This window comes from Anguilla anguilla, chromosome 3 (genome assembly GCF_013347855.1).
Source record: "Anguilla anguilla isolate fAngAng1 chromosome 3, fAngAng1.pri, whole genome shotgun sequence".
Taxonomy (NCBI): domain Eukaryota; kingdom Metazoa; phylum Chordata; class Actinopteri; order Anguilliformes; family Anguillidae; genus Anguilla; species Anguilla anguilla.
Window position 1 is genome coordinate 35,982,071 of NC_049203.1, and position 27,836 is coordinate 36,009,906.

General features: G+C 38.8%; 1 protein-coding gene across 2 annotated transcripts in view; it reads left to right on the forward strand.

The window, feature by feature from the left end:
• Nucleotides 1-26,167, forward strand: part of ccdc141 (coiled-coil domain containing 141) — a 48,154-nt gene extending 21,987 nt beyond the window's left edge. The window contains exons 7-26 of one of the 2 annotated variants that reach the window (XM_035408196.1): nt 980-1,174; nt 1,547-1,719; nt 1,982-2,123; nt 3,324-3,443; nt 3,586-3,777; nt 3,969-4,142; nt 6,021-6,200; nt 6,884-7,009; nt 7,172-7,360; nt 7,537-7,698; nt 8,248-8,397; nt 17,764-17,904; nt 18,027-18,224; nt 19,190-19,373; nt 19,511-19,623; nt 20,580-20,696; nt 20,816-21,298; nt 21,465-22,312; nt 22,956-23,128; nt 25,616-26,167. In XM_035408196.1, the coding sequence (XP_035264087.1) occupies nt 980-1,174; nt 1,547-1,719; nt 1,982-2,123; nt 3,324-3,443; nt 3,586-3,777; nt 3,969-4,142; nt 6,021-6,200; nt 6,884-7,009; nt 7,172-7,360; nt 7,537-7,698; nt 8,248-8,397; nt 17,764-17,904; nt 18,027-18,224; nt 19,190-19,373; nt 19,511-19,623; nt 20,580-20,696; nt 20,816-21,298; nt 21,465-22,312; nt 22,956-23,128; nt 25,616-25,647 (4,092 nt within the window). In that variant the 3' untranslated portion in view covers nt 25,648-26,167. The other variant, XM_035408195.1, reaches the window with a different exon arrangement.
• The last annotated feature ends 1,669 nt before the right edge of the window (nt 26,168-27,836 follow it).

Sequence of the window (27,836 nt, forward strand, 5' to 3'; positions counted from 1 at the left end):
TACTGTGAATGGTTTCATAGTACAACAATGTCATGTGTACGAAATGGTTGCCCATAATGCATTGCAATTCACAGTAAAAAACAGTTAAATAATTTAATCGGATCATACTTCCAAAAATACTGTAAAATACTATGTCATTGTAAAAAATAGCTCACAGTGTAGTCTTGCAGTGGCACTAGTATATAGATGAGTGACTCTGGGGTGTATGTTAGGATCTGAGGACCACTAGGTGTGTAGTGGTTTAAAGTCAAAGAGAAATGTCTGGTTAAAATTAATGCAATTTATTACATCGTATGTTCAATAATAGCAGTATACAATGTGCACTACCAAATGGGAGTGGTGAAATGGCTATACGCAAATGTCGTATTGGGGGAGTCATATTGATGAGTCTCCTCGCCGAGGGCGCTTCCTGTTTATCAAGAGGTGAATTCTCCTCCTAAACTGAATGAAAGTGGATCATATACAAACAGGATCACATTCTCGGGAATGGCAACATCTTAAAATCCCATTGTTAAAAATGTCCCTCAGGTGTGTGACAGTGTTGCAGCTTCATTGCTGTCTATATTGTTTTTCAGGGTGCTGAAGCACAATAGTAATGTGTAGTGCCTGACCCATGCTTTAGGTCATTGTATTTATGTGCTTTCTGTGTGTTATAGCACCTTCATGTGTCATATGACTTGCAATATTCACCAACAACTATTAGCCTGAAGTTTCATGAGTTGTTATGGTTGAGGCTTGAGGTTAAAGCTGTTTTTAGAAAGGTTAAGTAATTATTTTTTAATTACAAAATCAATAGTGTTCTTCAGCTTCTCTTCTGGACCCTTAACAACAAGATTGCAGGTTTTAATTGTGCTATTGAATATCAGGTCCATATTCACATTCAGCTATTTGAAATGCTGTCACAGGAGAACAACATCTCTTAGGGCCACTTTATTACAGACGTAATTTTAATGCTGTACAAATAACTCTTTTCTCTCAGGACTGGAGCTTATTGGTAGAAAAACTTCTGGTGGAGGCATCTGAGATTCTGGCCTCAGAAGGTCACACAGAGAAGGGACATGTGGAGGAGAGGACACAAAAATTGAAGGCTCTGCATGAAGAGTTTTGGAATCAAATGATGGTGCGCCGGGCACACCTTCAGGAGAGCAAGGGCTTCTTCACCAGTGCTAATAAGGTACAAATACCTCACGTGCTCATCATGGTGACAGGACCAACACTTATTTTTGATGTTCATAGTTTGTTCTATTTGACACTTTAGTGATGCATAATAGCTTGGATAAGGCTGGAATTTTCCCACATTTGGGTTCTAGCATATAGAATTACATGAAAAATCATCCATTCCATTCAATCCATTCCAAATTGCTCAAGAGCATATTGCAAATTTAACATACATACATACATACACAAGCACACATAACTACAATCTTCAAGTGATTCCAGGGTATGGTACTGATTAATACTGAATCACAAGAAATATTCTGTGACATGTAATATTTTAAAAGGATTTTTAAAGAAAAGTTTGATTGAATATAACACATGCCCACAGGCATTTGAAGTGTTGGCAGGAATTGAAAGCAGCCTAAAAGGGATGAGGTCCCAAGTGCTGAGTTTGCCAGAACTGGCCAAGAAACACGAGGAGCTACTCTGGAGCATCAAAGAAGCGGCTGCGGAACCCCTACAGCAAGGGAAACACTTCCTTAACAAGGTCAACCCGCGAAGGTGAGTAGCTGGGTAGAGAGCTCTGTCCCTGCCATAACTGGACTAATATATATTTCAATTTCAACCACTATGCAGCAGCCACAGAGTAGTTTTAGAGGCTGTAGAATTCCAAATGCCAACTGAGACAATGTAGCTTGTTTGTTTACACTTTGGGGAAAAATTCTATATTTTGCTCATTTTACAAGGCACCAACAAAAAAATAAATTTTACCAAATGTGTGGTAATCTGATTAATACTATTACTCTCATATTTGTGTCTTCAGCACTCAAGTGGGTGGGGTGGAGAGGATGATGGGATATATCCATGACCGGATGGATTCACTGAGCAAGGAGTGCCACGCCCACAGGGAGCTAGCAGAGAAGAGACAGCTGCTGGTGTCCTCATTTGAAGATCTGGTGGACAAGGTACACATAGCGAAGCCATGATTGCATCTCTTAATCTCTGAATTCAGTTGTTTCCAGTCTGTAGTAACAGTGCAATACTTTGCCTTTTGAAAACTTAAAATATAGAATAATATTAATCATATGTCAGATGTGTTCAACTAAACTGGATTTCTTTTTCAGTTGCAGCATGTACTATGCTGTCTGTTAACTGTAATAACATAACAACAGATTTACAGTTGTCACTTAGCATATACATTGTTCTCCATACAGTCCTGTAATGGCTCTGTTCTGGAACTAGAAAGCCACTGAGGGCTCCACGTTCAGGATAATTTATAAATGGTTTTAAAGGAATACTACACCAAAGAACAAATTTGCATAATTTTCTGTTTACATTGAGTTTCCTCGATCCATCAAGTTAGTTTATTGGCTGGGCCACAACAGCGGGGCCAGCGCTATAAACGCGAATGTCTGTGACTGAGTGACTGAGTGAGTGATGAAGTTACACCATTGGTCGGCCGAGTTATAAAATTACACCATTGGTTGGCCGGTCCAGCCATATACTAGGTTTTGACCTGGTCTTGTTTTTTCATTTTTTTCATTCCAGTGAGAGATTTTGCCTGAATTGGTCAAAATATTTGGCCAAAATGACCAACTACAGATGTCAGCACACCTTTTTTGCCACACAATCCCATAATAATAATTTTATACAAAAAAAAAAAACCAGTGGGGTGGCCTGTCATTCATTTTAAAGATATTTTCCAAATGAAAACTATATTTTTACCATGTGCACAATTCCATGGTGATTCACATACTTTCGTAAAAGCACAAGAAACTGAAACTTTGCACCTCTAGGAAAGTTTTGATTGCAGTTGAAAATACTGTATGTTTTACATAGCACAACAAACCAACATGTTTTAATCAGTAGCTCAGTGTTATCTAAGTATAAAAAAAACTCTTGCTTTAATGTCTCATCCCAACTTTAACAAAACAAGAAGTAGTAATGTAATGTAAGATATCACAGTTTTCCTGATGACTCAAAAATGTGTAATTAATTGTGTCTTATGACATAACCATGACTATAGATTCTCTGAGACACAAAAAAATATCCTGTGAGCAGTTTGTAATAGATGAGATGAATTGAAGCGCCAGGTGACTGAAACAAGCTTTAAAACCTGGCTGTTCACAGTACATGGAGAAAGGAAAGTTTTTTCCTCAATGCAGGTTTCAGCATGGATAAAAAGCAGCAGCAGTGCCCTCTCCGGCAGTGTGGACCCAGGACTGGTGCTGTCAGAGTCTGAAGATGTGCTGAACAGACACCTGGAGCTTTCCTCCCAGACCCAGGTGAGTATTCCCACATTAGATTAAAAACATATGGAATGAACAGCTTCTGAATACAGCTCCTTGATACTGAGGAGAAGATGTGCAATGATACTTTCCAAGTACCGTCCTCAGAATGCTTATTTGCTTTTGTTTTTCCATTCAGGGTGTAGCAAATGAATTGGAGGCCATTTCTGAACTCATTAAGGCACTGAAATCACTAGAATCTCCTGAGGCCATAGAGTTCTCTAATAAAGCCAGCCTACTGAGCGAAGAGCTGAAGACCCTCACCAGAAATATCACTGCACGGACTGAGAGCCTCAAACCCTACGTGAGCTTCTTACGCTCTGCAGAGGAGGTTCGTGATCAGTTCCATTTCTCAAGATTTCTTTAATAGCTGAGCAATGCCATTTTGAATTATTTGTTTCGGAGCAGAAAATGCGTGCAATCACCAGCAGTCATAAAGGAAAACTGACACCCTCAAGTAACACCGGCCCACAGCAACAGAGGGTGGATGAAGTATCAAAGCTGTATACTTTGTTGGTCCAGGTGGATGAGCAGATCCGCAGTCTACAGGAATGCTACAAAAACAGACCCGAGGCAGAGAACGAGGAGAGCAATGCAGCACTGAAGGAGGTTGCTGATGCCAAGTGGCAGGCCCTGCTGGAGAGGTTCCTCATTGTACAGGACCTTGGAAACAATTTTATAAACTCCTCCAACATGGTGAGAAATACTGTACTCATATTCAATCCACCTGCGCTTGTCACTTACATCAAATCTATATTGAGGAGATTACTTTGTTCAGTTATTCTTTTTATTCTCTGTTGACCTTAATAATAGCCTTGTTTAACAATGCTTTAATCCTCCTCCTTTTATAGTCAGAGATGAAATAAAAATTTCTTGTAGTTTATTGCGCTGCAGGTTGGAGCAAGTGATCAGATAAAATTGCATGGAATAGTTTCATTGCAGGGAAGTGTTTCATAAAAATTATTGTAAGACTCTTTTTAACTGGCATGTATTAGTTATGAGAAATTCTACAGTGCCCAATATGTCTTTGATTTGGCTCTATATACCAAAATTGTAGATTTTTAATAAGACAATTCACATGTGGTTAACATGCAGTTTCTCAGATTTCGTAAAAGGGTATTTTGACACATTTCAGGGCACCATAATATTTGGGACAAATGGCTACACAGGTGTTTCTATTAGTGAGGTGTGTTCAATTACTTCCTTAGTGCAGGTATAAGACAGCTTTGTATATTTGTGATTCTGGGCTTTTGATTCCCTTTGGAGTCTGTTATTGGCGTTTATCAACACGAGGACATGAGGTATGCCAATAAAAGTCAAAGAAGCCATTATGAGACTGAGAAATAAGACAAAAAACAGTCAGAGACATAGGCCAAACCTTAGATTTACGAAAATCCACTGCTTGGAACATTATTAACAAGAAAGAGCACTGGCAAGATCAACAATCGTAAAGGGGCTGGTAGGCCAAGGGAGACCTCTACAGTTAAATACCAAAGAATTCTCAAAATAATGAAGAAACTCCCCAAACATCAGTCTGAAGTTCAGAAACAGTCTTCACGAGGCAGGTGTGAATATGTGAGGGGCTACTGTCCACAGAAGCCTTTACGAACAGAACTACAGAGGATAAACTGCAAGATGCTAAGCACTAGTTAGCTGCAAAAACAGGTTTGCTAAGAAGGGCATGAAAGAGCTCTGGAAAAATGTTTTTGGGACAGATGAGACCAAGATTTACTTGCATCACAATGATGGCAAGAGCAAAATGTGGAGGCCAAAAGGAACTGCCTAAGACCTAAAGCATACTACCTCTTCTCTGAAACATGGTGGGGGTGTTATGGTTTGGGCATGTATAGCTGCCACGGGTACTGGCTCACTTATCTGCATTGATTATACAGTAACTGTTGATAGCAGCAGCAGAATTAATTTGTGTGCAGAAACATCTTAGGTAATTTCTACGTAGTGAAACTAAAATGTATAAACACACCTTTTAATAAAAGCTGAGAATCTGCACTTTAACCACATTTTTCTTGATTTGTACACAGCCAAATTGAGAAAAAAATATGCCTTTGTCCCAAGCATTATGGAAGGCACTGTGACTCACAGCTGCTCTAATTTCTTGGTTAAATAGATTATCTTGCTTTTTCTTTCAAGCATGCCAAGAAAATTATGTTGACATTATGACCAATCAGAAATCCCTTACTTCTGGCACTCAATATCATTAATCAAGTTATGAAATGATGCAATTAAATGACAATATACTTCTAATACATTTTGTTCATAAGAAGTGCCAATAACTGTGAATAAATGTTTTGAGAGAGAATATTTATTTCCTGAAGAAAATATTTGAACAATTTTACCTCCATTAAAGGTTAGCTTTCTCTTATATTTTGAGTACAAGATCAAGCTGATAGACAACTTTTTTTTCATAGCCTTAGTTCATTGCTTATTGCTACCAGTTGTGCCAACAATAAGGTGTTAACTGATCTGCTGCACTTGATTGGGTCAGGTATAATCTCACCTCTCTAAGAGTCAACTCACATGGCACCCTGATCTTGCTGGTTTTGAATTTGGTGGCAGGTCAGTGGAAATCTCACCCTGAATGTGAAATCAGCTGTGCGCGTGGTGGAGAACACGCTGGACGATCTGAATAAGAAGAAGGCCAACCTTATGGATCTGTGGACTTCCTGGCAGCTGCACATCAGTCAGATTAAATCAGTAAAAAAGCAGTGGAAAAAATTCAAGGAACAGCTTAAAAAGGTGATAAATGTTGTCTCATGGCGTAGCCTGTAGAGCACTGTCCACATGCTCATTACGAGCCGCGATATCGGCGGTTCGAGTCCTGACCGCACGACCTTTGTCGCACGTCTTTCTCCTCTCTCTTCCCCTATTCTTCCTGTCTTTCTACACTGTTCTGTCCAATAAAGCTGAATATATATATAATATATATATATATATATATATATATATATATAAATATATATATATATATATATATATATTTTTTTTTAAGGTGATAAATGTAACAGAACACAGCTCTCACAAACCACCATTTTTATTTTCTTAGAAACAATAACATTCAGCCTGATTGGCTGAGGTCATAAAAGGTTTTCTTCTGCATTCGTTCCTCCCAACAACACCCTGGCACCCAGAGGCTACTGGTTGTTTTTTAAAGATGTACAGTATATGGTCACCTGTGATCAGCAGAAACAATCCTGCAGTACAGTGCAGTCTGTGTGATGTAAAATCGGCATTGACGAGTGCATGGAGGAGTGCACGCTATCCAGCTGAGGGCCTCCTTGGCTTAAATTGGTATGCATGGCACAGCGATGTCTGAAGTGGCACAGTCGAAAGTTTCAAATTTCTATTTCTGAATGAAACATGCCATTTTTGGTAAAATATTTTGTTTGAACTGTAAAGGCCTCTGTACTTGTATTTTAAAGACCGTCCACAACCTCAAGGCTCTAGAGGATGTTCTGGCTCCAGCCTCCAGCGTTGACTTGGGAAGTGATCTTCTGACTGTGTCTAAGCTGCAGGAGACTTTTAATCTTGCAAAACCTCAGTTTGTGGTGAGAATGCTTGTGCTTTCTTTAGAGTCTTCTTAGCCCTTAGGTGTCTGCTGCATTAACTGGCACATAATTATCTGACAGAAATCAAATTGGCTTGTGACAATGAATGAATGAGAGTCATATTTTTCCTGATTCTTTTGTTCCATTGTCTTCTTGTCATAGAAATTGAATGCAGAGGTGGAATACATGATCAAAATTTCTGAGATGTTAGCTTTAAAAGGAATTCCTATAAAAGAGAAGAATGAGAAAATCACTGAGCTCCTGCACCTGCACCAGCGTGTAAAAGACACAATCAAAGAGTATGAAAGAGTCCTCAGTATGGCGGTTAAATTCCACCACCTATTTGATGAGGTAAGCTCATGTTCATCAGTGCTATGTAATTTTGTGTCTTGTCTGCTTAGGTCAAAAAAAGAACACAAGGTTTTATGTCTAATAAAGGCATTCAGTGTAAAATGATTAACTCAGACATGATGATCACTGCGGCACATGCCTGATGATGCCACAATCTACCTCTTGCCTGGACCCAGCTGGAGAACCTGCTGACATCAGAGCCAGTGACGGCATTCCACAACACTAGCCAGGCGAAGATTCAGCTGGCACAGCACCAGGAGAGGCAGAGCCATGTGCGACACCTGTACAAGATGGCCATCTCTCTGGGGGCCGACATCACCAGCACCGTGATGCAGTCGGTGAGGGACAACATACCACATTTACCCATCACACTTCTCCGTACTCATCCTTTTACCACCCATTCCCACTCCTTTATAATTAGTAATATTTTAAGAATCTGCAGTCTACTTGTTTGCATATAAAGTATATGATAGCAATAACACTACTTTTCACCAAAAAAAAAACATAATTACACTACATGGCCAAATGTATTTGGGCACATGACATCCAAAATCTCATCCAGAATTATGGGCATTCATATGGAGTTGGTGCACCCTTTGCTGCTACTACAACCTCCATTCTTTTGGGAAGGCTGTATACTAGATGTTGGAGCAATACTGCTGGGATTTGCTTCCATTCAGCCAGAAGAGCATTAGTGAGGTTGGGAACTGATTGGGCGATTAGGCCTGGCTCACAGTTGGCTTTCCTGTTGATCTCAAAGGGGTTGGATGAGGTTGAGGTTAAGGCACTGCACAGGACAGACAATCAAATGAACATGTATTTACCCTGAATGGGAGGTGCTAATGCAGTGCACCTATATGTTAACCCACATGCGTCAATGTCTCCAGCATGCACTGGGGTTCACTGCACATCGGCTTCAGGACAAGCTGGAGAGACTGGAGAGAGGCAGTTCAAACTGGAGCACTGAGGCTGATAAGTGTGAGGAGAGCCTGGTGAGCAATGTGCACTACTGCATCTTCAAAGAGGAGATCAATGAGGTAAACACCCCTCTTCATTAATCCCATTCACTCCACGGCATACCTGACAGGTATGCCGTGGAGCTATTTAGCATTCTTTTTTAATGTCAGGATGACTGACCGTGATTCCTATCCAGTGACCAATCTGGATGAAGTGTTCAAGCGACGCTTATGCTGGGGGCTTTTGTTAAACCACTTCATTGTCTGGATTTTTATTTATTTTTAGCGAGGCCGCCCATGTTAAATATAGTCTACAATCTGCTCCCATCTACTGGCTACGCCTCTTCCCTCTGCCACCTGTCAAATGTCGATCAATTGCAGGAAAGGAAATTCCAATGTGATAAGTCACACATAGCTAACATAAATAAATGTCTCCCTGCAATGCAAGACTCTTAGTACAGGGGGCCTACGTACAACATAACATAGCATAACATAGACATAACAACATAACATAGCACAACATAATTCTGAGGAAAATATCTGAAGTACTAAGTTCTGTTTTCCTTGTGTATTTGTGTACTGAAAATGCTGACAGAATTCAAACAGAAAAAGTCAAAATGCATAGTATTATTGTGAAATAATTCCTCTGTTTTTAAAAATGTGAAAAAAACTGGCAGGACTGAAGAACATTTTTGAAGGCCAGATTCTGTGTTCTCACACAGAATTAAGCATTTAAAAACGACATTCAAACAGCCTCATAGCTTGCTAACAAGACATGATACAAGTCAGAGACAACTATTCAGGTGTTCTGGCAAATAAACTAAGGAGCAATGGGTGAATATATTTATATATACACACTATATGACATATTGTGTGTACATTTGGTTATTTTTCAGTGTTATTTTACCAGGAAGGTCTATTAAGGCAGCTTGGCAAGAGTCAAAAGAGCTTTTGAGGAGGCATAAACTGATAAGTTCCTGTTTATGAACTCTGCCTCCCTCTAGAGGTTTGTTTAAACAGAGCCACAGTTTTTCATCAGATCTGGAGTGAACAGGATGTCAATAGTAGCCTGACGCTCCAGCAAAAACAAGCAGGAAAGTGTTGACTTAATCAAAGGATATAAGATTAAAGGAGTCTTATTTTAGATTTGCACAAAGTATTGTGTCTTTATCATGTAAGTGGTCGTGTAAATTTAAAAGCACCACAGGGAAAGATTTATTTAGCAGTTTAATTCATAAATTGAATGCCATCATATTGGCTTTAATTAGGAATTATGTATTCCCTTTTCAGTTTGTCCATTGTGGAGGTTCTCTAACTGCTAATGTTTGCTATATATTTAACTTACCCTCTGTTCTGACTGTAAGCTATTGTGGTGAATGGATGCTCAGTAGATTGTGACATAATAATAATAAGATACTTGCAGATGTCTTTGAGAAGCTATAGGTGATACATAATACATCATGTATAGCAAATAGTTCTACAAATGTATTTTCTTGGATTAGCAAGCAAACTGTTAATTGTATAATTTTACATAGCATAATTTAGCCAACATCATGTTCGATGCAACAACAAAAAACAGAATTATGATTTAGCCCAGATGCTAGTAATTTAACAGCCTGTGTTACTCTCATGATTAGATATGTTTCACATGTGCTACCAGTCAGGTACTTCAGAATTTAAGACAGTAGCTATCAGCAGGGCCCAGGCTCAGTCCCCATGCTTAGTCCCAAGGTCCCAGCCAAAAATGTTACTGCTGATGGCTACTGTTCAGGCAGGTTGGTAACATGCATGTTCACCAGTGTAGGCCAACCCAGTGGAGCATAGGCGTGGCCAAATATACTGATTGCATCTTCAGAACTGCCAAATGTAGCCTGTAATATATTCAGCTGAAATGCTAGGTGGAATCATCATTCAGCTACAATGTACAGTATATGGGGAAATGACAGTTCACCTAAAGAGGTTATGACGAGAATCAGTTTCTCTTTTCTGTACTGGCGAGGGTGCCAGGTCCTGACCTGGGCTGAGACTTGGATGGAGGCTGACTTGAACTTGTGCATCTTTTCAGTTTTTTTTTTATTGGGAGCTCATTAATCTCAGTCTGAGTGTGAGGATCTTTATTGCATGCACCTGCTGCTGGGGGCTAATGCCAATGTCAAAAGAATCTGTTTACCAAGGGCCTGTGTACTGGTCTGAGGTCCTCTTACAAAGTACTTCCAAATTCATAACTTTATTGATACATGGGTCTGATTTCAGGAAAATTTGCAAAGGTTGGTGCAATGGTCAACTCACTGGCTCAGGAACCAATTTGCTGCTAGTTTCTTAACAACTCAGTTGCGCTTTTGAATATGAGATAATAATTACATATTGAAATATAACAAGCTAGAAATATGCCATTCATTATCATGCTAGGTAGTCCTCTCTGATTCACTAATAAGCTAGAATTTCTGCAGCTGTGCTAGTGCTTACATTAACTGCACATTAAGCAGAGCCCACAAGATGTAGGTAGAAATCGCGGACTCGGGGGGCGGATGGGGGTTTTGCTGCTGATGCCTAGAACTGGCCCTGTCATAACCAGACACATTTCTGACACTTGCCCTTTCATAATTTCATGAATCTAAAGCCACAAACCCACCAAGGAAAATCACTGGCTAAAATTCCTAACATAGTGGATAGTCCAACCTAGTATAGTCCATTTGTTTGCCTAAACTGCACTGAGAATCACACTTGCCAAATGACAGTTTGGAGAGGTGTGACTATGGTACTGCACTCTGACTCTTCATTCATGAAGGGTTTTTGTCTAAGGACAAGTAAGTACTGCTTAGCGGACCTTTCTTTCTCGTCAAGTGGCCAGTGTGTACAGACAGTGTTCCCCATGCCGGCGTGAGACAGTTGCACAGACCGGAATGCCGGTAATTTTGTATTTTGTTTATTTTAAAAACCTGATCTTACTTCCCCAGGATAACCCAGGACAAAATGTTGCTTTGTTCATGGTACCTCAGTACCTGGTTGGAGAAACTTTACGACTTGAAAGCGAATTGTTTTTAAAAGTAGTCATGTAACCACGCACTAATGGGAAATGTAGTTAAGCTAGTAGCTCTTTATATGTAGTTCCGCTACTCCCTAACACTGTCTCTGCATCGATGGAAAATGGGTCAGTAAACATCTGAATGCTGTCTATGGGCTTCTTGAAGTTTGCTAATCAAATTGGCATTGCGCATAAAATGCGCAGAACCTGTTTGGTCAGGAAAGTCTTGCTGCAGCTGGCCGCCTCAGCGACCACATGTTCTCATATCATACTCAACCAATCACATACACACATCACTACGTGTTTTCATACTCAACCAATCACATACACACATCACTACATGTTATCTTACTCAAGATATCGCATGCACACATCACTAATGGAGTGCCTTTTTTAAACCAACAGTCAGATGGTCAGACAGCAATCTCAGGTGCTGCTCATTGCCTGTGCTGCTCTTTCCATGCTTCACTTTCTGCAGCTCATAGAATTGCACTCACCCTCCACCACCCCAGATTCCACCTGGTGTTTGGATCTACCTGTAGGTACTGGGGGTTTTGTTATTTCTCCCATTTAGTAGGGAATATGTATTATGATCCCTCTTTGATAGGTTAGTGAATGCTGGTGCATGTCACAGATGTATCTAAAGCAGATCCATTCAGCATGTAACCAAAAATAATTACTTTTTGTATTCATTAATATGCAGTATTTAATCTAATTATATGAGTTCACCTGACTGAACTGTCATATTCCAGCAAAGAAGGCCAGTTGCAGCAACATATTCATTACCTATTTCATAACAGTCATAACATATTTTTGTCCTCCTTTTGTAATTCAAAGAGCCTTTTTAAAACATTCGCCCTGCTAAACCACCATATCTGTGTAAAGTCCAAGATTGCCATTTTGTGATTCAGTTTCCTCCAAAGGTTTGCAGTTTGCATTTGTTTTACAATAATAGCTGGTGATGCAGTGTAGCACAATAGGAGTGCAACTGGTGTAATTCAAGCACTGCTAAACCTTTCTTTATTTCCCTGTCATTGCCAGCACGCTATCTGTGGTAATAACCACTAACACACTCCATAACAGTTCAGCCTTCTCAATTGCACCTGACAACTGAGTAAAGACTTCTTTTGCTGTTTTCAAACTGAGCAGCTCTCATGACTCACTGATGTTAGGTATAAAAAATGGCCATTGTGCAGCATCGATGCTGTTGGTAGATTCAGCAAGTGTGTACTGAGTATGCACTGAAGTCTTTACCTTTGTCAAGGAGCTGTGTGTCATTGGCAAGCTCAACAGTGCATTTGGCCACTGCATTTGAAAGGAAGCTGATGTTACAAAACTGAAATTCCTTCTTGGAACACAATTTCAGAAACCTTCATCATGTAGGCTTCAGTAAATTTCCAATCTCTGAAAAGCTTCACAGCTTTTGAAATCATGTCACCCACCACAAGGCTTGCTTCAAGTGCAGCCTTGTTGGAAATTGTGAAAAAGATTTGTTGTGGGGACAATCCAGCTGAGGAACAATGTTCTCTTGTTTGTCACCATAATATCTGCTGAATTGATCCACATGCTTCATTGAGCAGGGATGTCTCAGTGCTCCAGGTCTACTTTTCGTTTTGCTTTTGACAAGGCCACATTGGACCAATGCTCATAATCATGTAGTTGTGTAATGAAGGCATACCAAATGGACTTGGAAAACAAATATTATGAAGTCTATGCTCTCAGTATGTAGAGGCAACTGCAGATGACAGAGATGACAGAGGTTGCTTTTTTCTCATGATTTTCCCTCTGTCTCCTAGCTTGGTAAATCTAATCCAATTTTAGACTTTTCTCCTTGCTGTAATGGCCTTTGCTAATTTGGGAGAGCACAGAGAAGCTAACGCTCTCTTCTAAAAAACATGCTGCCAATCTGTCCCTTCTTTTCCCTAAACGTCCACTTGCTGACGTCTTTCACAGCTGATGCTGGGAGAATCCACATACCAAATTGACAGGATTGGTGTTACATTACATTACATTACATTACAGGCATTTGGCAGACGCTCTTATCCAGAGCGACGTACAACAAAGTGTATAACCATAACCAGGAACAAGTATGACGAAACCCCTAGAGAGAACCAGGTGACCAACCTGAGTCAAGAACAGAATGACTGGCATTAACAGTGTGTTAAGCAGGAGGAGGTGGACAAACACTACAAGGTAGTCAAGCGCATTAAAAACCATTTCTTCTGGAGAATCACCATCCCACTGGCTTCTACAAACCAAGTTATGTGAAACCAGAAGTCAGGCAGGCAGGAGTTTTATCCCATTACAGAATGGGAGCTTGACAATGCTCATTGTCTATTTTGAAGCTTGTCCCACAAAAAAGGCCATGACCCTCAAGCTTAAAGGTGTACTATGGAGGATTTTTGCGCACCCTCTAGAGTCTGTGCTTGTCTCCTCTATCCTCTACCCCACCCACACCTCTGTCGAGGATGCACCCTCGTGCACCTTTGTTTCCTTCAATTCATTCAAAGTTCAAAAGTCTAAAATGATGAGATGAACTGAATGTACTGAATGACTCAAATGACTCAAATGAATGAAATGTACTGAATGACTCAAATGAACAAAATGTACTGAATGACTCAAATGAACAAAATGTACTGAAAGACTCGAGTGTATAGCATAACCCTACTAATAGCTCATGCGAGCAGAAGTGAGACAAACAGAAACAGAAAATGATGTAAGTGGGTGATATGGCCTGAAAATGATATCATGATAGGCATCTGCTATAGAAAATGTACTGTAATATGCGTTACCATATCCATGTGGTGATGTACATTGCCCTCCAAAAGTAAGGGAACAGTAGGGCAAAATTTGTTATTTTGGGTATATACTGTCACTCAGGTGAAGATTAATTGAAATATGTTTAATTTTTCGAACTCAGCAGTTTTAACCGTTAACACCCTGGTTTGACGTCCAGCACTCTGAATACTGAACACAAGTGCATCAACAGTTAAAACACCTCACTTATCTAACATTATTTGATTTAATTTGGTAATTATTATCAAAGTTATCAATTATCAATCAAATCGCAGAATTCATTGACAGGCAGAGCAAACTGCTTGGATCAACCTTTATCAAAATGTACAACTCACAACCAGATGAAAATTAAGTTGCAACAAATATTCTAATCTAAAGACGAGGTTCAGCTACCTTAAAACAATTAACAAAGGATACAGACATGGACAGTCATACAAGAAATTAATGAAAGAAGATACCAAACCACACATTTTTTCTCCCAAAGTAATCCAAAATGCAAAAACCAAAAGACAGCAGAATATTACAACACAGATGGAAAGCAGACCACCACCAACCTAGATGCAGGTCTCAGATGCCCACTTCCAACTGTTACAAAGCTTCTTCTTTCCAAGTTGCCCCCCCAAAAAAAACATAACTAGAAGAAACCTGCATATTTTAACTGGTGAAAAAGAGGAGGGGGCAAGGGCATGGACACCCCCTCTGACACACACACACAGACACACACATTCACACCTCAGATGTAACCCCCCAGTTCCTGCCGTCTTATCTCCAGGCTATGCTGGCCGAGCAATTTGAAGTTTCCTATGGCTGAGAACAGCCAAATGGTGAATTACATGTCAGACAATACTTAAGGCATTTGGATTTGAGATCAAAAGATGATTGTCATTACCTTACTGCCGGATGAAGTGCCGACCGATGGGGTTGGATGAATTTACTTCACAGCCAGACAAAATCTGTTCACTACACTGACATGCCAATAATATTAGTGACAATAAAAATATTGCCCTTGCTAACTTCTAGCCAAAATAACATATTTTTTATAATAAATATATATTTTGGTGGACAAGAAATGTAACAAAATAAAGAATTTGTATGTATGCACAAAATGAATGAAAATTCAAGAGGCAGTGTGGTCTGAGATGTATTTGGTGCTTGGAGCAGAAAAATGCAGGTGGACACAAAGGGATTGGGATGGCAGGTATGTTGTTTCACTAAGTAGAGCTTCTTAGAATTAAGTTTCACCTCTGAAATGATGCAAGTTTATATTGCTTTTGCTATAGAGGACACATTGCCTGCAGAATTAGACCTATACTTTTCTCTTTTATCTTATCACTGAATGTTTGAAAGTTTTTTATACTGTATGTTTCAAACAGCAAAATTATGCAGTGGTCCCATTTGTTACTTGACTGTACCTGCGGTAGACATGTGTGAGTGCTGCAGTACTTACTCTGCCCAGCAGAGGGAACTACGGTCAAAATATCCCTTTGAGTCTGTGATTATCAGAGCACAAATATAAAACTTCCAAACATTACTTAAAATATATATGCTTATTTTTAGAAAAACTCATGATACATGTCTAAGAAGATAGAATACTGCCTTGTCATGCAGAGCAAGTTGATCACAGTTCATGAACCATGTCAGTTGTATAACAGACACCCTCATTACAAAAATGACACACATCTTTTTTGCACTGTAAATATATTTCTGCAATTTTTTATTATCTTTGCTTTCAATCATAATTTAACAGTTATGTGAAATGATAGTTCTGATATGTGTTCACTCACCAATCACCATAAAACATTATAGTCTTGATAAGGCTTTGCTTGTCCTCTTGCTCTAGCCATCTGTGTTATTATTTCATATTTTTGTTTTGTTGTGTTTGGCATTAGAATCTTCAATAGCAACCAGAGTGCTGTATTTCCCTGCAGGCATGCTAATATTCCCAACTTCTCTCATGAGTATGCATGAGTAAACATGCTGACATTTAAGCTTAGACAGTTGCTGCTGCTCATCATGTCACGTGTGGAACAGTTTAAGTTTGAAAGAGCTCCCAAGGTCCACATGCTGCAACTCTCAAAGCTGTGCACTCTGTTTAATTGATCATACATGATGTGAAAAGAGGATATAGAATGTGTAAATTATTCAGAATTTCTGTTCACAGTAAGTGTGTCAGTGTAGCAAAGAATTGTTCGGGACTGACAGACAAACCAACAGCTCAGCAGATTTGTACCCAGAACAGAATGCAGGACAGGTTTTGAGGGTCTGGTCTTTTTCATTCCCTAAATGCACTGTTGCTTACTATTTTTATTGCAGCTGCCAAAGCCCTGCATTTTTTCATTTGTATATCTACCTATATATATATATATATATAAAACACTCACTTTCACAGATGCAAAGGTCTTTCTCTTTTATCTATATTTGTATTTTTAACTTTTCAAGCTGCCTTTGTGTCTGCCGTTTTATCAGTGATACATTTATATTTTCAACATCTATTATATAGCAAAACTCAGAAATTCACAGGAGTTTAACATTTCATATGGCACAATTCAACAAAGGTTAGGCTATTTGTAAGTTACTTGTTTTAAAAAAAGTTTGACACTGTCTTGTTCCTTTGACTCAAAAGATAAGTTTAGCTATGCTTTAGCCCCTTTGGGTCCATACAATACACAGCATAATGTATTGCTTGTCATAATTTCTAGATGTTAAGAAGGCATCAAATCCTGGCCTCTTACTGTTAAAGCTCTTCTGGGACCAAACTTATCCCATCACTGTCCACTTATACTATGATGACAAATCTTAACAGTTTGCTCTGTGATTCCCCTCCATCCGAGGGTGAATGGCAGGTCAGAAGGTTCCAGCAACAGCTGCTCCAGTAATTGCTCAGCCAGCACAACATTAGTGCTTGGCAAGGTGGCAAAACCCTTAGATACTCCTGTGGGAAAATGCATTTACATTTTCCACATGAAAGTCATACAGAGTTTCCAGCCTTTTGATTCCTTCCTGCACTGCTATTTACCTCTACCTCTCTCTGGGGTTTAAAAGAGAGACTCCCCTTGTTGCCTTCCCCTGAAAATGGCCTGTACACTAGTCATGATCCTCCTAAAAGGGTATCTGGAATCCAGGCTGCAGCTGTCCCTGGGTGACACATGAGCCGTTTGCTCAGAGACCCTACACCATTGCAAAACCAGCCTGCTGGACAGAAATGGCTTGGCTGTATAAATCACGTCTCCAGCCCCAGCGCCAGTCATTAATCCCACCAAAATAACACCCACCAAAAGTGTCGGGGGCTGTGCTTTGGTGAAGGAGAAACACTGAATTTTGCCTCTAATGTCTACCTGACAGTGAATGGAGATATCTCCTTCTCCATCTAATAAATCTTTGGAGTGTTGAACTAAGTGCATTGCAGTGCATCTTAAATTACATGAGTTCTCCATATTGCCTATGAAATAAATCCTGTATCTTGGTATTTTTTATTAACACTGTTAATATTAAAGAGATAGAAAATCTAAATTAAGTATTAAATTATTTCCAATGTCCCTTTTAAAAAAAATGGCCACTGCAATTCATAATGTATGTGTTCATGGCAAACCTGTAATTTCTTTTGTATTATTTTATTTCCAATTTAGCTCAGAGAGTCCTTTAAGGACCTTAAGAAGAAATTCAATAACTTGAAATTCAATTATATGAAGAAAAATGACAAGACGAGGAATGTGAAGGCAGTAAAAAACCAAATCCAGCAGATTGAGATTTTTGTTGAGAAACTGCAGGTAAGACAAAAAAAGAGTGGATATCTGTCAGTCTGATGTTTCTTTGAATTCAGCACATGGTGAAGTCAGCCAAGCTCTGTTCCTGATCTCTATCTTCCTTTCTTTATGGGATCCTTATCCAGGTGTTGAAAAAGAAGATGCAGGCATTCACAGTGAAGATCTCTGCAAGCACAGAGAAGCATCTAAAAGGTAGCAGCCCCAGAGAGATCGAGGATGCTGTAAATGAGCTGCAGAGACAGCTGGGAGACTTTGACAAGGTGGTGGAGGAGTACAAGCACAACCTGGACATGACAGTCAAACTGCAGCTAGCTATGGAGGAGGTAGGCTTGAGTGCTCACAACTCAGTGGCCTCTTTATTATGCAGTACACTCTTCTGTTCTGTTCAAGTAGTATAATACAAGAACGGCCTGAATAACATCATACTATTAACTGAATGACATCTTTGGAGTGAGCTGTACAATGTTTTCCAGATTACCAAGTTGACCTTGTGCACAAAAACAACAACCAGAATTATTATTATTATTATTATTATTATTATTATTATTATTATTATTCTTCTTCTTCTTCTTCTTCTTCTTCTTCTTCTTCTTCTTCTTCTTCTTCTTCTTCTTCTTCTTCTTCTTCTTCTTCTTCTTCTTCTTCTTCTTCTTCTTCTTCTTCTTCTTCTTCTTCTTCTTCTTCTTCTTCTTCTTATATATATATATATAAATATGTTTAATAAAGTAATAAAATGTCAAAAGTGACGTTGTACTATAGAAATCAAATTAAGTAATACAATACAAATAAAGCAATACAGTACAAAACTTGCGCCCTACTATAAAAATCAAATTGAGTAATACAATAACTAATTCAGAATTGAATAAACATGTTGCTGATTTATTTTCCATTGGGATTCCTAGCCCAGGTAATAAAGAAAAACTTGAATCACTACAGCAATTGTATGTATGCTACATAATTTTTGTCTGAATTTCCTCCAGTGGTACTTGCTGCATTGAAGTAGGACACCAACTGCGCATAACATTACAGTAGGATGGCCGGAGGGTATATGATAAGCTCTAGAGTTGTATAGTGAGAAAACATATGAACTGGAGCTCTGACTACATTATAGGAATGTTGCCAATTTGTATCCTGTTATATTCCCAATTATAAGTCATCTTGTACATGTTACGTCTTTTCCACTGATGTAGATAGTGCAGTGCAACATAGCCCCTCCCTTGTGGGAGAAATGTAAACTGGCTGTGCAAGAGAGTATGTGATATGATCTTACTTCTCTTTATCATTTCAGTATCAGTTTTGGTGTGATGATGCAAGCGCCACCATTGTGCGTGTAGGGAAGTACTCCTCAGAGTGTAAGACCAGGGAAGCAGTTAGTAGCCTCTACAAACAGTTTGAGAAGTTTGTCTGGCCCACTGTACCCCAGCAAGAGGAGAGAATCAACCAGATCACAGAGTTGGCTGTTCGTCTGCATGGTGAGAAGTTCCTCATTTGGTCCAAATTTTAGAAATCTTTGTGTACATATTGAAGTGAGACATTTTTTGGAATTTCAGCAGATTAAGATAAGCCCATGAATTAATATTGTATTATTATTGTCCTGATGAATATCTAGGTCCAGAAGAAGGAAAGAAGTTTGTTGAGAAAACAGTCGCCAAGCACAATGAGATTGTTGAATCCATAAAGGAACTGTGCAATGGTTTAATGGACCTGGAAGTGAAACTCCAGGTGGGCATTTAATTGCATTAAATTATTGTGTGGCCCTGTAATCCACCCTGTCCAGAAAATAGGTGTAGTTCAGGCATGAAAATGGAATAAGGCCTTATTCATCAGTATAGCAAAATTAGACTTATATTTGCAAAAACTTAGATTAGATTTCATGCTGCCAAAGTTGCCAGCATGCTGGACCTAATCATCTACAATTTTGTGATTGTGTGAAGGGCAACATTAATAATGAAATGCCTGCATATTTCATAATTTATGTACACAAATGATGTCTTAAGACAATTATCTTACAAATATTTAACTAATGTAGCCCAGTCAAAAACCTACTGGGGAAGAGCAAGAGATTCAACAGAAATTGAGATGCGTACGTACAGACAGCACAACACGTTGCTATGCGTGTGGTATAGATGAGCCATTACCTGTCATCAATTGTGCTGTCTGTTAAATGTTTTAGGCTTTAGCCAAAATGATCTGAAAACAGCTGTTGACACCCATGTGGATTCTGAATTTAATCCTTTTGGAAGTGTTAACTAAAAACAGCAGTGCTCATCTCTGGAATTGTATTAGGAAATTACTGTATTTATTGGTGACATTATTTTTTTGCACCTTTATTGCACATGAAGAGAGACGTAGCAAAGCTTCTGATTTAAGATAAGTCCAGGAGTAATTAAATATTTCATGAGGTTTTACGTGTTTTCTCCTTTACATGTGCTTTTTGGTTGCACTCTTAGCTCTGTGGCATGCTACTCATAAAATCCAAGAGTCTACATAGGGAGCAGGTGGGGGGAGGTTCAATGGGATTTCTTCAGTTGGTGGGATGGGAGGGAGGGGTGGGGGGCAGGGAAGCACCAGCTCAGGTTTGTTCCCAGGTGTGTTGATTTGATTTTCATTTACCAAAGTAATAAAATATTTGTATGTGTGTGATAAGAAAAATTTAAAATTGCTATGCCATTTCATAGGAAGAGGCTCTAAAAGAGCAGTCTGACAGAAAGGAACATGATGGTGAATTAACAAGTGAAGAATCAAGATATACAACAGAAGGGACCGAAACATCCAAGGAATCCACAGAGATGGAGGTGACTTTTCGTCTGATCACTTTATGTGTTTGAATGTAGAACATAATAAGTAAATGTAGACATTTATGGGAACAATGTAAGCTACATTTTCTGAGCTTCCATTCTGATGCTTTGAACAGTCCGAGCAGAAAGAGTCTGGACACACTCCTGAAAATGATGTGATTGGAAATGAAAAAGAAGTACCTGTCAAGAAGTCCATTAAGAAATTTAACTTATGCAAGACCAAAGGCCAGAATTTACCAGAAAAACTGCACCCGGAAAATCATATTATGTCAGAGTCAAGTTCCCAAACTCAGCAGGAATATTCAGAGGTGAGCGCATTCAAGACCATCACCAGCAGATCAACGGTGGAGACCACTGAACAGCTGTACACTTCATACTCCCACACACAGACCTTCAACATCTCCTGCTCACCTGTGGAAAAGAACACAAAGATTCATGTCCTCTACCAGACAGAAAATGAACCACAGGCCACACCTCCCCCAGCTCCAAGTTTCTCTGACATACAGAGAGAGTTCCAGCGTAAGGGATCCACTCAGAAGACCACCCATGAGAAGGTCCAGGCTTTTAGTGGGTTACAGGTCCCGTCCACAGATACACAGGTCTGTATTCTGTCCTTTATCTGACATGGACACATCCAATCACAAAATGTGTTGTTCACTTTTCAAGATTGACATTTTCTGGACAGTAAATAGGTAAAGGTAGTGACTGAACAGGTTGACATATTTGCATTTCTTTTTGATTAATATTATGCTTTTTCTTTTATAGGGTGCAGTGCAATACTCAACAGGAGAGAATTTATCCCAGGAGGCCTCAGATGTGCTCCTACCTCCTGGGGATGGTGGTGGGCTGGCAGAGGGAGAGCTCTTTATTGAAGAGTCACTCTCTAATGACGAATACGAGTGCACCTCACCTGATGACATCTCCCTGCCTCCCCTGTCTGAGACACCTGAATCCAACATCATCCAGTCAGAGAATGACCTAGACGATGGTTTCTGCTTGAGTTCACACAGCCTGCATGTCAACCAGTACAGCCAACAGTCCCACTCCCAACTTAACGACACCACAGTCTTCGACACCGCCCAACAAAGGCGCGACTGGGTCTCCACCCAGTCTGAGGACTTCCCCTCCCCCACTGGGGTCCTGGGCGCCAAGTTCAGGGCAGAGTCCTCCTCCTTTGTGCGCAGCCCCCTGACTGTTCCCACCCCCAGCCTTGTCTCCAACACTCTCTCAAGTATCCTGAAGAGCAAGCCCACCCCAAGCCTGCCACCTGGCACCCACAGCAAGTGCCACCAGACTGTATATGCTGTGCATGAAAGCTTCACAGAGACACAGGAGTGTGTGCATGATCCCAGCCAGGGCAGAGGGGCCAGTGCCCAAGCAGATAACATGCATGTCACCCCCTCCCCATTAACCGCAGAGCAGGACCCGGACATCTGCAAGCCCACAGCCGTCCGAGAGGAGATCAGGCTGATGTCCGGGAGCCGAGCCTCGGGCAGCCTAGCAGACCAGGGCCCTAACTTCTCCAAACTGTTGTCTAATGCCACAGTAATGGAAGGTTCCCCCGTGACCTTGGAGGTAGAAGTCACTGGATTTCCAGAGCCTACTCTCACATGGTGGGTAGCCTATAATAAACTGGAGTAACATACTACGATTTGGATCATTTTCTTTTTGTTTTATTAAAACCACCATTTAGATTTACAAGGAATACCACAAAGATCCTTTATACTTATTAAGAATATTTTGCTTATATAAAAATACAGTACACTGCTCAAATCTATTATACTTATCAGGCATTAGTAAGCCCCGAGTGATTTGCTGTTTGTTCTCAGGAAAAGTTAATATTCTACAAATACACAAAATATTCTACAAAAACCCTTTATAATTCCAGTAAGAATGAAAAATTGGGAAGATCATTTGACACATATGCATTTCATAATTGGGTAACATTACATTTGAAAATGCATGCAGTTTTCTTGAAATAACTTTCCTTCAAACCCTTTCCTTCAAAATATTGAAACTTGTTTCAACTTACAAATTTATTTAGTTTATCCTTTTTTCCTTTTTACTAACACATTCATGTTGTCTTTTAATAATCAGTGTTTTATTTGATGAATGCATCTTTCCATCAGTACCAAATAGATTGAAATTTTTACTTGTCTTTTACATGTACTTAATATATCTTCCTTAGATACTGAGATCATTTTGTCATTTTGCCCGTTGTGATTGTGTGACATGAAAATTCACTTTTTGCTTCAGGTACAGGAATGGACAGAAAGTGACCAATGATGAGCGCATAGAACTGTCCCATAAAGAAGGCAAACACGCGTTGTTCATTCAGATGGTCACTGATACTGACGCAGGCCTCTATGTCGTTCAGGCCATAAACTCTAGTGGTTCTCTCTCCTCTAGCGCTGTGCTACAGGTCAAAGGTAACTCCTGCCCTAGTGTTGCACCCACTTTCAAGCTGGACTGGCTCACTTGCTTTGGCACCCTCTGTGTTCTTCTGTGGCTCCTGTACTTACTGGTGTTGTAGTGCAACAGCATAGGCCTCCATCCACTTCCCTTCACCTTCCTTTCGTCTGGACTTGTGTTTGCACAGCGCACCGTTAACAATTACTTTAAGCCTGTAAAAATGTTTGTAATGTTTCTGTTTCACTGCTGAACCAGATCACTGCTTGTTTTACTGAAATTATCACTGTATTATTATGATTATTATTATGATTATTATTATTATTATTATTTTAATATTGGCGGGAGGTGTGTGTAAAATTTTAATATTGAAGAGAGATGTGTTATTTTTAAACCAGAATTTTGCATTTCTCTAGATTATGGCATAATGTTGAATTATGTTGAAGAACTGATCCCTACTGTAGCTTTTTAAAGCTATCTGGCCGTAATACCACTTAACAATATGGGCACGCATATACTTTGTCTGTACAGTATTTATTTTAATAGGGCATTTCTGCAGAAATTAAGATTTGCAGTCAGCTATGACTGTAATATGACAATGCCAAATACTAACTATGAATAATAAATATAATGTCTTTAAAAGGTATTTCATGTAATATTTGTAACTATTTGAAAATGGTGCATTTGAGGGATATTAGGTACTGAATAATTTTCATTTTACTAATCTCAGGACAAATATATACAGTTTGCTCATAAAAAAAGGTATTTTCACCAAATTTGGTATTTTCATTTTTGCTTTGATGAAGGTCTTATTTCATAAAAGTTGGTTGGCAATGAAATGTCTTCCTTGAACAGTATGATATGAGTGTCTGAAATACCTTCATCTGACTTCTTAATCCCTAATAGTTAAAATTTTGTTTATTGATTCTCATGCTTTATAGGTTATGGTGTATTGTGTGAAATAAATAACATAGTGGAGGGATAAGCAGCAGTTATGTATATGAGCACTTCCTTGCATATTGTCTTTTCCGTTTGAAGTAAGACTTCCTGTTTAATTAACATACTATTTTTATTTTATGTCCACCACTGCTCTGCTGCAGCCCCTTGCCAAGTAGCAGTTTCAGTCAGTGGTAACGTTTCTAGAAATAAATATGGTGACCTATTTAATAACAGCTTACCAGATAATAGTGTATTTTAAGATACTAGTCAGAGCAAAATAGTGCATCCATTGTGTTTATAAACATAATAAATGGGGTGGGACATCCCTGAGTACCCTATGTACTCTTGAGATTCACTTTCTATTTTAAGAAAACTTAGAAACCTTAGCTGCTATCCCCATTTATTCATACATCTCTTGTGTGTGTTTTACAGCCTATAATTCAGGTGGCCATCTAAGAATTATGCTTGTATAAATTGAGAGTTTACTGATTAAGAAAGGCACATCATGTATTTTGAGGGCTGATGAAAAATTATTTAGCTTGTTATGCAGTGCCATGGCCATTTGACCGTATGTTAAAATGGACTGAATGAAAAGATTGGTAAACAACAGGAACATAATGGCTTGTGTTTGGTTTTTCAACTTCTATTTTCACCAATGGCTAATTTACGTGTTATATACTATAGGTGAAGACAATGTTTTGTGTTTTTGTGAAAACAAACTTTATGTTTACCGAAGTAAATGCTATTGGTGTTATTCAATATATTAATAATAATCGAATTATTGTAATATGTGGGTTGTTTCTCACTTAAGCATATAAGATATTTTTGGCTGTTTACTTTGCATGTTATACTGACCAGTATATTGTATGTATCTAACTGCACATGCATACACAAAGACTATACTGCACACTGACATCACCTAATCACACATCCAGATCCAGGATAATGATTTTTTCTTTTTTTTTTTCTTTTCAAGGCTCAGCCAGAGTTTTTTGGTTATTAAGATATCCTTAGATACTGCCTCCCATTGGAACACGTAGTACTGCACCAAGCATTTGCAAAATGCAAAGAGCAGTTGATTTATGTGTGTGTTAAGCTCAAACGCACGGAATGAACCATAGCATAGTTCAATATATGCATTTGTGTTCATGGTAAACACAATTAATAAGTTTAAATCAGGCTTCACGTTACATTTAAATGATCTTTAAGCCAGAGCAACTATAACTATAAAAAGGTACGCTATGCTGAATAGCCCTCTATAAAGAGCTAACAGAGTAATAATAATAATAATAATAATAAATAAATAAATGACACACAATACACAACTATAAGAACTTTTATAATACAACATTGATCTATTTTAGGCACTACTCAGGATGAGAGGAGTTGCAGTTTAAGGTTCTAGGGAATCTGATAGGTTTAAAATAGCACCCTGGATATGGATACATTGACGTCTTGCACTTTTATTCATTCACTTAAAATTATATTCATGGTGATATCCACTTGGAAACTGAGCAAATAAAAACAGTAAAATACAAACTGATTATTTTTTCTTTTTTTTGCTGTAGTTGGATGTCAACGCCGCATAAAGTCTTTCTGAGGACACATAAGTCATCAAGGAATTTTAAAAATGATGTAAAATGTTTTATGTGCTCAATACCCAGCATAAAAAATAGTATGAGTCGCAACCACAATTGTGTCACATTGTTCTCTTTGTAAAATGCTCACACAAGAGCCCAGACAATTGGTAAGAAAAGTGTGTACCTGTTGATGGGCCACCTAGCATGAGAAACTTCTGTACAATACTGCAGGTTTACATTTATCCAATAGAATCAAGTTAAGATATTAGTAGCCTGTGTTAAAGTAATTAACTTGTAAACAAACACACGCTTCCATTGCTTGTCCACTTTCAGGTTAGGACACCATTCCAACCAGACTACAGTGAAAGCACATCTCTGCAGCCAGACCTCATTGCAATGAATGTTAGGTGCATAAATAGAAATGTGGATCTTTATTCTGCTGACTTTCTGAGATATGAAAAATAAATTCATATATTTGATACAATTACAGAGAACAATTTAAACAAAAAACCCTTTGATTATCTTTCATTCGTAACAATTACACTGTTAAATCATTTGAATAAATCATTCACATGAAAATGATTGTGTGTTTTTTCCCACTGGAATTCTTTGGTGGTAAATGCAGGTTACAGTAATGTACAATAATCCAAAATTGTATCAATTTCCAGTTTACTCTTTAGGCTTCCACTATGCCACACTGTAATAAAATATACTGATATTACTGGTCTGTGATATTGATGATTTAATTCACGTTTTTTTAAGAGACCAAGTGATATACTGTATAATGCAACATATATTAGTTCATTTACTAATCTACGAATTTAAAATAATGACTCAAGAGGGGAAAAACCCAAGACAGACTTTGGATAACACACCTTTAATACACTCATTCAAATCAACATTCACTGTCACACATTCATGCCACACAGCCAACAAATGTGACAGACAGAAGAGTTTTAAGAAAATTGAAAAGGACAACCCATTGGGTAAGTCCTCCCAGACTTATTTACCAATCACTTTCATTGCAAAAAGCCACTCTGATTTCAGATATAGTTGGCAATTTGTAGAACAAGACCATGCTGCTAAGGCAGAGCCTTTGACAGCTTGATATGCCAGAGGTGCAAAGATCTACAAACTCAATTTCAGAGAGCAGCTGAGTGTTTGGGAAATTTAGAGGCAGATCTTTTCACTATCAGATTTTTAAATTCAGCCTGTGGTGGAATTTTCAAGCAGTTTCATACTGTATATGCTATGTGTTGAGCCTTTCACTGGCATTATAAAGCAGATCACAGCTAAGAGTAGATTTCAGTATATTCCACTGCAGAAGTGCTACAATGATTCCCAGCACAACGGAAATTATGTACAAACCTGATCGTGAGGGTGCACTAAAGGACTTCTGTGAAGGTGAGCTTTATAAGCAACATCCTTAGATTTCTCTAGAAGTTTCAATACCCCTGGTGTTTTAAAATGACTGTGAAACACTCAATCCTTCAGGTTTAAACGCATCAATTCACAATACACATGTGGGCTTTTCATTGAAACACCAGTTTCCTATGACACCATTAAGTTAAGTATTCCTCTGGTGGGTAGGGACAACCTTGGCCTGAATGCCGTCTTTGGTTTCACTGAAAGTTGTTTTTAGCTAACCATGTGTCAGATGTACCCAGTACACAGAAGAGAGTGGTGGAAACAGACAAGATTGTCATGTCTCAGTTGAGTATCTCAATAAGATGATTTACTTATTGAGATACTCAACTGAGACACGACAGACATGCAAATGTGTCATTCAAGACTTCAATTAGTTTAATGTTGTAGACAACATTACTCCAGATGTTGTGCAGTGCATATTATAAGGCATAGGGCCTTATGAATTCAAGCTAGTCTTGGTCTTGTTGATGATGAAGGGTACCTGAGTTTAGACACACTGATCTACACACTAACAAGGTCTGACTATATGCCCAGAAAGAGCTATGATGCTAGCAGCAGCCCATATGTGATTCTCAACCAATTTTGATTTGGGACAGAAATCATGCTGGGAATCAACAGAGATTACATTACATTACATTTATTTGGCAGACGCTTTTATCCAAAGTGATGTACAAAAGTGCATTTCATGTTCATGGACAACTACAAAACACAGGTTCAGTAAGATACAATACTTATTTTGTACAGTTCTCTACCCAAGAACACAGTTTAGTTCACACAGTGA